This window comes from Centrocercus urophasianus, unplaced genomic scaffold (genome assembly GCF_019232065.1).
Source record: "Centrocercus urophasianus isolate 14NV4802_14NV808 unplaced genomic scaffold, USGS_Curo_1.0 seq_17, whole genome shotgun sequence".
Classification (NCBI taxonomy): Eukaryota; Metazoa; Chordata; class Aves; order Galliformes; family Phasianidae; genus Centrocercus; species Centrocercus urophasianus.
Window position 1 is genome coordinate 20,311,065 of NW_024884722.1, and position 12,094 is coordinate 20,323,158.

General features: G+C 37.8%; 1 protein-coding gene across 2 annotated transcripts in view; it reads left to right on the forward strand.

Moving 5' to 3' along the window:
• Positions 1 to 12,094, forward strand: part of ADK (adenosine kinase) — a 267,965-nt gene that overhangs the window by 216,849 nt on the left and 39,022 nt on the right. For both annotated transcript variants that reach the window (XM_042817993.1, XM_042817994.1), the window contains exon 8: positions 6,515 to 6,550. In XM_042817993.1, coding sequence (XP_042673927.1) covers positions 6,515 to 6,550 — 36 coding nt within the window. The remainder of the gene's footprint in view (positions 1 to 6,514; positions 6,551 to 12,094) is intronic.

Here is a 12,094-nt window from a genome sequence, read left to right on the forward strand (position 1 = left end):
AGTAATACCCAGTGAGGGATAGATACTTGTTCAGATACTGCTGATTCTCAGTGCTGGTTCTCAGGCTGTCTGCAGAGTCTGTCCTTTCTGTGACCAGCTTTTATTGATCTTCTCTGAAATGTGAACAGGTGTATCCTAATGACCAAATCAAGAATTAGTGCTTATCAAAGGAAAATAATACTGAAGCATTATATTCCTGTAACATATCCCCTATATACATTATCCATATATAAGTATAGCGCAAACTTTATCAGCAGTAGCAAAATTTCATCAGGCACGCCTTTGTTCCAGAAAATATGCTGTGTGGTTCTTTAGACTCCTGTTTCTCAAAGTCTCATGCGACCCATATGGGAGCAAGCATTTCTGGAGGATATGGAAAAAGAATAAATTCCATTCCCCTCTTGGCCTTTATAAATGGCCATCTTTTAATAAAGACATATGAGCTTGCACTGCTTCTGTACAGTGAAATGCAGTGATAGCTGACTTTTAAATCAGATTACAATGACACGCAAGGCTGGATAGGACAATCTAAGAATTTTGAGTAACTGTTGGTAGCTATTTAGCACTGAATTGAAGAGGAATGTGTGTAACTTCTCACAAGCTGCAGTAGGTGCACTGCTGGCAGTAAAGGTTAAAGATTCAGCTGGAAGTATATTCTAAAGATTTTCTATCAATTCATTTTCAAATAGCAGAATGGTAACAGCCATTTGTTGAAGTCATGTTTTCAATTGATCGTCAAGTAGTCTAACAGTCTCTGCCTTGTATTCCTTAGGTATGTCATGACTATTGTTACCCCAGCTTTGACATCACCTTTATTTCATGGACTCATAGAATTGTTTAAGTTGGAAGGGGTCTTTTAAGGTCACCCAGCCCAACTCCCCTGCAGTGAACGAGGACAACTACATCTAGATCAGGTTGCTCAGTGCCCCAGCCAGCCTGATCTTGAATGTCTCAAGAGATGGCTCAAGTTTGGCCTTTTGTTGCATATTCAGAAAAGAGTGGTGTCATGATGTTAGTGAGTGAATGTGTGACATCTTTGTTACAATCCAAAGGCAGCGACTGAAAATCCACTGTCATATCTGTGCCTTGAGACAAATGCCATTACCAGGATTGTATTTAGTGTAAATTGGCCTGGATTTGGAGGTGTGCAAAACATGGTATGGTACTGCTCATTAGTCCATGTCCTTAAAAACTAGCTTAGCTCCTGCACTTTGGTGAGTGTTTTGTGAAAGAAATACTGAAAGCAAGGGCTTATGGTGATCTTGACAGTAGTATTCTTCATGACTGTATGGCTGATGAATAACTAATCTCGCATGATAAGAGAGCTTTTAACAAAAGAAGATGACTTTTAAGGGATTGTATTCAGAATTACAGGACAAAGCATACTGCTGAGACTGGAGATTCTCAGGATCTATGGAGTTCGTGAAACAAGTATAGCTCTGAGAGCAGAGTTTTGTAAGTTCTTTGTTAGAAACAGAGATGACAGTGTGAAAGCGACAAAATAACAGGGTAATAGGTAGGACAAATGTGTCTGCCTAAGGAAAGCCGAATTAGAAGTGCAAGTGTTTGACATTTTATTATAATGAAAGAAGAATTTCATGTCTGTGGTATGGTGAGAAAAACATTTTTTATTTCTTTTCAATTGTTTTAGAAAGCTTTACTTTATGTTAAGAAATCACGTATAAAAACATCTATTTCAGAAACACAGATCTTCAGCACCTGTCTCTTTTGTTTGAGTCAATCTTATGCAGAATTAGGTTGTAGATATCAGTGTACATCACTTGAATGAGTCTTCCCTATCTCCTCATTTGCTTATTTTACTTTGTCGTCAGCCGTTTCATTTAGATAACAGGGTCTGAATGTTAGAGAAGATTTGTGCAACTGCTAACGCTTTGTTTCGGCAAACACAACAGGATGTAGAAAAGCCAGAGAGAATACAAAGAACAAAAAGTTATACCAGGATTAGAGATGAACTCATCAGTGATTTGATAGTACTAAGTGGCTATATAATTGCCTTTGATGTGTTAAAGGAAACAGAGTAAATGGAAGAAAACTGTTCATACTTTTCAAAAGCAAGTTGTGCAACAGCAATCCTCTGAAGCTGAAAAGAGAAATGTTAAAGACAGATTTTTAGCAGATAGCAGCAGAAAAAGAAGTGTAGTGGGAGAGGTACTATTTAGGTTGTAATCAAACGTGGCTGGCATCAGTAGGAATGGTTCCAGCAAATGCAAACAGCCGGTGGATGGTCCAGATAGTCATTTGCTGTTTTTTATTTGCTGTTATTTGCTTGTTTCTTGTTGTTGCTTGCTTTTCTTGATGTCTCTAATTTAGTGCAGGCATCTTCCTCTACAGTTATTCATGTTGTATAAGTGTGTGGTGGCTAAGATTTTGTTGATTTATGGGATGGGGTGAAGACACTGAGTCATGGATTTGTTGTGCAGAGAAAGGGGATTGTATTCCTGGAAATGTGAGCAGGGCTTGTTTTTGGGGGGCTTATTTCGGGTAAATCAAGAAGGTTGCTGGAATGGGAACTCCATCCAAACCTGTTTTTTTGTTTCTTTCATTTCCTTTTTTTTTTTTTTTTTTTCTTTCTTTTTTTAATCTGGGGACGTGATCTGGAAGGGTGGGAGAATAGCGAGGATGGGAAGCTGTCAAAGAAAGTTAGAGAATTAGAGGGCAGTGCTGTAACACACGAGTTATAGGTTTATTCTGTGAGATGCCTGCTCTGCTAAGAAGGAGGGAGGCATGCAATTAGCTCCAGCATCTCCTGCATTTGTGTTCTTGTGTAATTATGGGAAGTGCATTCAATGTGCAAAGGTATCATTGCTGTCCTGCTGTTTTATCATTTCTTTATGAGATAATGTTGATTTCAGCAATGAAATGCAAATTTAGTTTACAGCGCTCCTTTCCTCTGTATAAAGGTTAAAATGTGTATTGTAGATAATACTGTTGGTGATGCTTCTGAAATGGTCTTCTGTCATCTAATTTCAGAAATATGTGAATTTAAATGCTGTTCATTGCAATTTAACCCAATATGCATGTTGCTGGCATTTTGGCTATGTTTTGGCCAGTTTATCATTAAAAACCTACAAAAAATTAATTACCTACAAAAAATTAATACATAGTGAGTCTTCTGCGTGTTATGACAAAATGAACATGCAATTATTGAAATGGAGCCAACTTAACTCTATAATCCCAAAATTCTCCTGACACAGTGGTTAATTCCTGATGGTAAAGAAGCTAATGGTTTCTGTGTTAAGAGGGGGTATTTTGGTTTACTTGTGAACAAGGTGCTACTATTGCTGATGATAAAAGGGCCCCAAATTCTAACAAGCCCTGTTACAATTGGCTGGAGTGTAGGTTATAGGTTGTTCTGTTTACTAAATGCTGGAGCTTCAACGGGAACAAAATATGTGCAAAAAGGGAATAGTTTTCAGCAATGAAGAGAGTCAAATGTAACAGCAAGACCAGTACTGGAGGAAGTTGTCTTTTTTATTGTTATCTCTTTATCTTGCTTTCCTGTGTAAACTGCTCATTATTGTGAGGAGAGGGTGTGTGTTGACTTTGGTGACATGGTGTTACTCCTTTAAATGGCACTGTATGCTGTTTCCTTCAGTGTGACTGTATGTTTTGGGATTATTTTTTTCCAAAACGGCAGGAGTCAAATAATGTTTCATAACTGTTAACAAATCCCATTTCTGCTTTAGGTGGTACAGGAACAAATGTGCACTTGTGGATGATAAAAAGCCTATATAAAAAAGGAGTGTGAGCGTTTAAAATATATTTAGTATTTAGATGAAGAAAGGTGGTGGAGAGGATGTTATAAAGTGAGATGCACTATAGACACAAATGGCAAATAGATCTGAAAATCTGAGTAATTAATGAATAACACCTGAAGTTTATCAGAACCAAAAGCACTCCTGATGTGAAATGAAGCTTCCTAAGAAAATTCTGTTCTATTGCTGTTTTGCTTTGCTGTTGTCGCATGTCATGCATGAATGGAAATGCTGCATTCTCTGGGGAGCAGTAATGCTTCTGTGTAGGTTGTTTATTTCCTTAATCCCTCCTTCTCCGTGATTTCCAATGTCAGATATAAAATGGAAAGCCTGTAAATACAGTGATTATCATACTGATTATCACCTGCATCAGGGAACACCCTGGCTGGCCGCCTAACCCCAGCAGTCTCCACATGTTACAGCCACTTCGATTTTAACCTGACTACTCTATTAGGTACGTGAGGCTCAGTATGAGGTGCCCTAAGGCTGCACAGATGGGGTCCGCTTGTTTCCTGTTCTCACTGTTACTGTGAATAGATACTAAAAGCTCCTCATTGCTTTTATCTGGTTAATTTACTTTGAACTGGTCCTGCATTCAGGGCCTGCAGAACATTTCTCACCATTTTGCAAACACCAAACCGTAGCCTCTAAAGATGTGCTTTGAGCTTTTCTCTCCTTTTTTTCTAGAAGGGCCTTAATTCTCAGGGCCTGTAATCCTGGGAGATGCTGATTCTCAGGGAGCTGTAGGCTCCTTACTGAGGAGGCTGCTCAGGAGGTGTTGTGAGGTTTGGTTGACAGGAGAGACGAAAATTAAGATTGCTGTTGTTCTTTGGCACATACAGACACATTAGGGGTCAAACTGTGATTGTGTGCTGGCTACCATTGCTCATGTCGCTGGGCAACAGACCAGGCTAAAAGACGAAGCTCCAGCAGGAAAATCCTAAGATAAGATGCTTTTTGCCAAATGTGCAATCCGTTTGTACTTTCTTGTGGAAGAGCTAGGTCTTTCAAACCACATCTGCTATGCATGGGTGCCCCAGAACAGAAAATTAAGATGAATTCGCCTCAAAGTCTCTCACATAAGGAAGTACTACTTAACTGGAATAGCTTTTATTTCACAGATGTAAGAATGTACTGGTGTCCAGTTTCCTGCCCAAACAATAGTTTAACACAGATGTTAATGTCCCGCTGCCTCGGGGCATTAAAGAAATCCCTTAGGACAGATCAGTGCAACTTCCAATTTCACTCACATGACCAAAATCCTGAGGTTACAGAAGTTATTTGGCGGCAGTATATAATCGTTAGTTTATTTTCTTATTCTCTGTCCTCCTTATTGCTCTCTTATTCCTCTTATTTTAATTTTTTGTGGGATTTTTTTCTGTGTCCAAGTCTCGTTTGAGGCTTTCTTGATTGTTCTGTGGTTCATTGTAAGTGCATCACTGTATAGTGGAAGCTCACAGGCTCCTTTTTTCATATGAGCATAGGCTTTGTTAATCACATGCTGCTTTAGGAAAACACTGCATGATATCTTTGAACCCTACACTCCTTCTTGACAGCCAGGCTAGCAAATGTCATTGACTGTGTGATGTACAAGAAGGAATTCAATTGTAAGTAAATTGTCAAAGTGGCTAACCTTGCCCGCACCCAATTGTCAGGACCATGATTCAGTTTTTCTGTCAACATCAGCTAAGGCTAACCCGGTCAGCCTTATGTTTCTGCAGCAAAGCAGCCTGAGGAGTTGTACTTTTCAGCTGATCGCATTTTATTAACCTCAAGTTACTGTTGTTATAATCAATTGTACCCACTTCGGATTCGTAGATTGCCCCCAAATTGGCAAATCATATAGATCCACAAGTATGTATTTTCTGCAGTATTAAAGCTGTCATAGGGACACTGGCCTTAAATGGTGCGGTACGGTAGTTATTTTTGTTTAGTTGGATCAGCTCTCTGTTCAGGCTCAAGTCTTATCCTTCTATTAATGTCACTTGGCAAAGATAATCTGGAAGATTGCAAGTTAAAATGTAAAGACTTTGAGCGCTGTCAACTGTATTTGCAATGCTGAGGTAGAAAGTGAATAAGGGAAAAACACTGCTGTTGTCTCCTGTCTCCTTGCTTTTATTTCAAAAGAGATTTTAATTGCTCCAATTAATATAAATAAGAAATGAGGACATTCTGATACCCTAATGTTTCCTCTGTTCTTTGAGGAAAAGAACATAGTTAAATTGCCTAAAGCGGTGATTAAGACATCAGAGTGTTTTAAAATGCTCATCTGATTCCACCACAAGGGTTTGAACACATTTTGTACTCCTGTTTTTTTTATGCACTGTAGATGACAAATGATTTTTTTTAAATGGCTTAAAAAGCCATATCCTATGAAGTGCATCAATGGAGATAACGCTGTAATTTCAATTCAGAATGTGTCTGAAGGATATTTGTCTGGATTTGAAATTGTGATTTCTTACTTAAAGTCCTGCGTCCAGAAGTAACTTTCCTCACCTGGAAAATACCATATATTGTACCTTCTTTATTTGAACTTGAACAGCGTGCTGACATTGTGCTGCTGTTGGGCTGCGGGAAGGAGGGGGAAGCTTTGGGTGCAACTATCAGAATAGAACAACTGTATGTGGGGATATTGAGATAATCGTGTAAAAGGAAAACTGGCTGAATGAGTTTCAAAATGTGTTATTTCTTCATTATCTAGCACTTTATAATTAACTGTTCTTTTTTTATTATTTCAGGAAGCTGCCACTTTTGCTAGAGAGCAAGGCTTTGAGGTGAGTTAACCCACAATTGCACACTAAACAGATCCTAAAGGCTTTTTTCGTGCTGATAATGAAGTTCTTTTGGACAATGATTGATGTGCTATTATACTCTCCAAGCCTCGCAGCGGTTGCCATGGAAACTTGGCAGTCGTCATGGTTTCTTTGTTCTGCCAGCTCAGTGTTATGACGCACTCTGCTAGGTCTGCACCCAACATCGCCTACAGATGTTATTTATTGAATTTTGAAAAGCCTCTTGGGAAGCCGAGAGGTTGGGCACGGTTTCAAGCTGCCTCTGCAGATATGGGACCTGTCAGTTTGTTCAGTTAAAAAGCTACCTCATTAGCTGCATTACACTCCACAAGGATTCACTGCTACAGCAGTGGTGAGGGAAGACTAAATAGAGAAATATAACACCGCTTAAAGAACTTAAACCCTGCCATATGCGGATTATCATTATGCAAATGAATTGTAGAAAGGTTGTATATAAAATTGGTAGGTACTGATTAATGTAAACCACGCTGCTTTTCGAAGGGGTGGTGTGGAATTTCTGTTTCAAAACAGATTCAAGTTGGTGCTTTCCATCTGTGCTCTAAAAATGCTCAATTCCCTACTTTCTAGAAGTAAACACTGTTGATTTTACAGCAATTCTCAGAGCTTTTGATTTCATTTTTCTAAGGTATTTATTTGAGTGCCTAAGCCTGTTCGTTGCCCCTCCCATTGGCTACATTCAGATAACTCAATCTGGAGAGCTATCAGCTATTGGTCTCTAATGCTGAATTCAAATAGGCAGGTTTTAAATACTATAATTAATGTGACAACAGTTGTACTAATTTCACAGATAGTAAGCGATCTCACTGAAATCTAAATTGCAGAACCGAATGCACATAAATCCTGTTACATGTTTTTTCAGTGGAATAAGACCCACCTTAATTGATTTGTTTGCGGTGGGGAAGAATAGATAGGAGTTTGACTGCTCAACACCCATTCTGCATAAATAATAGAAGCCGCGCGATTCAAACTGCAGCACTTTAAGAACGTGCCACTCTGTGTGTGGATGGCTGTGAAGAAAAAAAAAAGAAAGACTGGCAGCTTTTGTTCTGCAATTTAGATCTCTTTAGAGCCGTACACCAGCAGGTACATCAATGCCATCAGTGTTTTAGATATTAAAGCCGTGGGCTGGCCCATTTCATTTTATGTTTGCTAAATTCATGCGGCTGCTTTGTAGAAATCCAGACATTTTATCACTGTCAATTTTCATTTGTATAATCTGTATTGTTAGCATAAAAATACACTTTCAATTTATTCTATCAAATGAATGAATTTCACAGATGCCTCCAAATATATTACGAAGCATAACAAATTATTGGTACCCTCTGGTAGCTAGACAATAAAAAGGAAAGGAAGTAGTGTATTAAGTCTACCCATTCTATACTTTTATTGCCCCCTTGAGCTAAAGACTTTGAATATGCCTGGTTTAAATTCAGTTCTAGTGACAAACTGCTGTTGCTGGTGTCTGCTAACTACCATCATATTAACCTTTCCATTAGTGCTTGCTTAGAGATTCTAGCACAGCTCCTTCTGAACATCCTAAATCTGCCACATTTGATTACAGCGTATCAGTAAAGTGCACAATGATTATGATCTTATCTCTTATTACCCCCTTGCTTGGCAACAACTCTCACGTCAAGTTTCCTGACAAAGATTTGATAAGTGTCCGCAATGTTGTTTTCCCATTGTGCTGTGAAGGCAAAAAAATGAAAATCACATTGCTAAGAAAGTATCTTAGGAAAAACTTAAATAGCTTCAATTAATTTCCTTAGTTAAACGAAAAAAAATCCATCAGGTCTCTTGTAAAATGGATTCTGTAATTTACATAAAGAAAGCATAAAAAGGTAAAATGAAGAATTGGAGTAACTAGAGCAAAAATCAGGAGGATATTTGCTATAAAAGTAATGAGAAGTTGTTGTTACCTGAATCTGAATTACAGATGGAAATAGTTTTATTTTATTTAAAAAAAAAAAAAAATTAAAAATCAATTCCTCAGAAATCTTTGTCACTGAAGAACAGTGATGCCTTTTTTTTTCTTAATATTATCTCCATTTCTGTCTTGCAGTTAATTCCACAGTTTATGTGACTAAATGCATCTCATAAATGTAGATTAAGTAAAATGAAATTAAAGGAGCAGATGTATCTGAGCTGCCACAGAAATAAGTTTTCCTGTTAAAGATGATGCTTTTCCATGAAGTACATATTGGTTAGGGAACCAAATCAAAGAGTTTTGATACCCTAGGATAAATTTCAGTCTTAAAAGCAGTGAGATCCACTGCACAGGTCGACAGTTTTCAGTGGATTTATGCTTGTTCAGTTCATGGCTGTGATGGTCTTTTTTTATTACTGTTCAGAGACAAGGCTCAGACCTGCCCAACCATCAGAATCAGACTCAAGTGTATTCTAAGATACGCACAAATATCCTGTGAATTTGTGGCACCTTAAAGTCCACAAACCTACTGTTCAGCCATGTCTGTAGATGCAGGTTGTATTGAGTCAATACAGAATAAATATTATTCATTATAGCTCTTTGACAATATTATGTACACGCTGAGCAGAAATAGGAGATGACAGCATTTCATACCGTTTGCCTGACAGCAAACTGAAGGACACAGTACTGCTGCAGTCCTAAGTTGTAAATATTCACCTGGTCTAAAACATCGCAGTTGTGCCTTCAAAATATAACACAGTGACAAGGCAAAGATGTATACTGGAAAAGTTAAGTCTCCCCAACGTTAAAGTTCCAGCTCTTTCACTATATGAACTATTTTATTCTCTTCCTTTGAAAAATTTCAGTATAGAAAGTGATTTTGGCTAGGAGCACCAAGTCAATTCTCTTAGAAGATGGTATTAGTTACTTCAGAAGTCTGTGTAAGCAGACACAAGTCTCCAAACCAGCCTGTTTTGAAATTCGTACCTTTTGAAAAAATTCTTTCCACCAGATACCTTTCTTCTACTGTTACATGCCTATTGCTTTTTTAATTCTTCCTAAAAGCACATATGCATTTATCTTTCTTTTACACTCTACTCTATTTCACCCTCTACCATCATTCTTCACTAGTATTTTTCCTTAGAGCCCTCTCTCCCTCATATAAATTCATCTTTGTTCTTCCTTAAACTGAAGGAATCATCTCTTGATCTTGTCATTTTTTCCCATTATAGCTTCCCTACTTTCCTCTTAAAATTTAAAGTGCATGTAAATACATTACGCAAATGTCTTCAAACTCTTTGATTTCTTTGCCTGCTTTGCTCCTCTGTAAATATGCTTAATAAAGTCATTAGGAGCTTCCTCCTCCTTAGTTAGCAAAAACTAACCTCCTCTCTCCTGTTTTTCTTGGTATCCATGATTGCAGTTTTATTTCACGGACCTCTTAATTGTCAAGACCTCAAGTAGGTCAGAATGCAGGTGAGCCTTCAGAAGCTTACAAATTACCAAGTTGAAGGGCTGTAATTCTCCACTGATGCCCTATCCAACAGCTTGTGCCACCAGCTGATACCCTCTCCTCACAAATCTCCTCTTAAAAAGACATTTGAAAACAAAAGAACAGCAGTTGCAATTATTTTCTCTGGCATTTTAAGGGGCTTCTTGCCTTCTGAGAATTAGGGCTAAGGTGGCCTCTGTTTGCTCTCCATCTGCTGAGGGGTTCAAGGTTCCTCAGTCTTCTCCAACAGTAGAGGTTGCCTTTTGAAAGCTCATGATAAGAGTCTGAACAGGAGGATGAAATAACACAAATGTGTTAGTATAGTAACAGTACATGGAGATTAAAAGTGTGAGAGAATTCAAATAAGACTTAAAGAGAGCAGTAAGAAAGGGCAAATTATTATAGTACTTGACAAATGTGTATTAATCTATATGAGCTTACTAACTACCAGAGAGAAGAGAAATAAAAGAGAGGCTAGAACTATTGCAAAAGAGCTGGATAATTTTCACTTTAAAGGATATAGGCAAGTGCATAGCCCAGTCTTGTTCTCTGTCCATGGTAAAGGTGAAGTGCTGTCAATGGTGTGATCAACAAGATTGCTAAAAAGCAGCAAGTAACTGGCTGGTGTGTAGATTATAGTTCTTACACTGCTTAACTGAGCTGTTGATGAAAAACAAGTGCACTTGTGAAAATCGGCAGCCACAGTCAAAACTGCACATGCAGTACCTGGTTTTAAAAATAACACTATATGCTGATTTTGGAGGAATAAAATCTATTTATTAATACAAATTAATTGTAACTCTGGTAAATGACTTGATACCACTCTGGACAGCTTTATAAGTGAACTCTATTAATTATGTGATTCTGTTAAAATGAGTTGGGTTTCATAATGGAACAGAAGACCAAAAAACGCAGAAAGTGTAGTTATGCTTTCATATTATATTCAACACTAGGCCCTCACCAAGTCTGCTGCTTTTCACTGTGGTTGCATGTACATAAGTGCACACATTGTGTGGTGTTATTTAACACACGTAGAAATAAAATGCAGCTCAATAGATAACACAGAGAATTATCTGTCTTAGTTTCATCCAAGATGCCAAGAAATAGGTTTATATATACACCAAACTTAATCTGTGGAACCTACTGACTTGAGATAAATTTGAGAACAAAACCGTCCGTAGATCATTATAAAAGGTTTTAATGTTTCTACTAATAACAGGAATACTTAGATTGAAAACTAAATAAATTAGAGGTTGCAAGGGTTGTGTTTCAAACCATACAGCAACTGAACTATGAGAATAGGAAGGATGATATTCTGGTGACAAGCTGTGCTATTGTTGAGTTTCTTGCATCAAGTAAAACATTTCAAACTTGTTGCTGCCAAAGGCTTTGGATGGATCTCTGGTTTGGTTCATTATGCTAAGTTCTCAGTTCCTAGCTAGATGTGCTATGGTGTACAAAGTCCCTTTAAAGCAAAGATTCTTTAATTTTTTGCAGCTTTTCCTCACTTCAGAAAATTGTAGGATGTTCTGTGCCCCACTGAGTGACTCCCACCTTTTCGTTCCCTACATCTCAGTGATGCAGAGAGCTAGAGAGCACACAGCATGTCCACCTGGGCTCCACACCTTTGAAGGTGCTGCAGGGTGCGGTGGGTTTACATGTTGAGATCAATTGCTGTAGGGGATTACAGAAACAGTGTTTGTTATCCTTCTGAAATCAGAGGGATTATAGTACTAAAAAACTTGGCTAGATTGAATGAAAATCAAGCTCAGAGTTTATCTGAAGTATTCTCTTGCAAATTTTATTTTTAATTTTATGGTAGGTTCCTTTAGAATGCAGTCTGCAGCAAAAAAACCTAAACCCACTAATTGCTTGTTAGGAAATGCGCTGTAATTCCTTTGTTAGCTTAGCAGTTTTGTAGCAATTGGAATAGCTGAACTATCATTATCAAGATTAAAAACAATGTTCTCAGAGTACTACATAAACCCTTAGTAGAATGAAGTATTCTTTTTAAAAATCTTCCTCTACCAACAATGAAGTCTATTTTTCACTAGCCATAAGAAAATAAATATTTTGATCTGCTAAT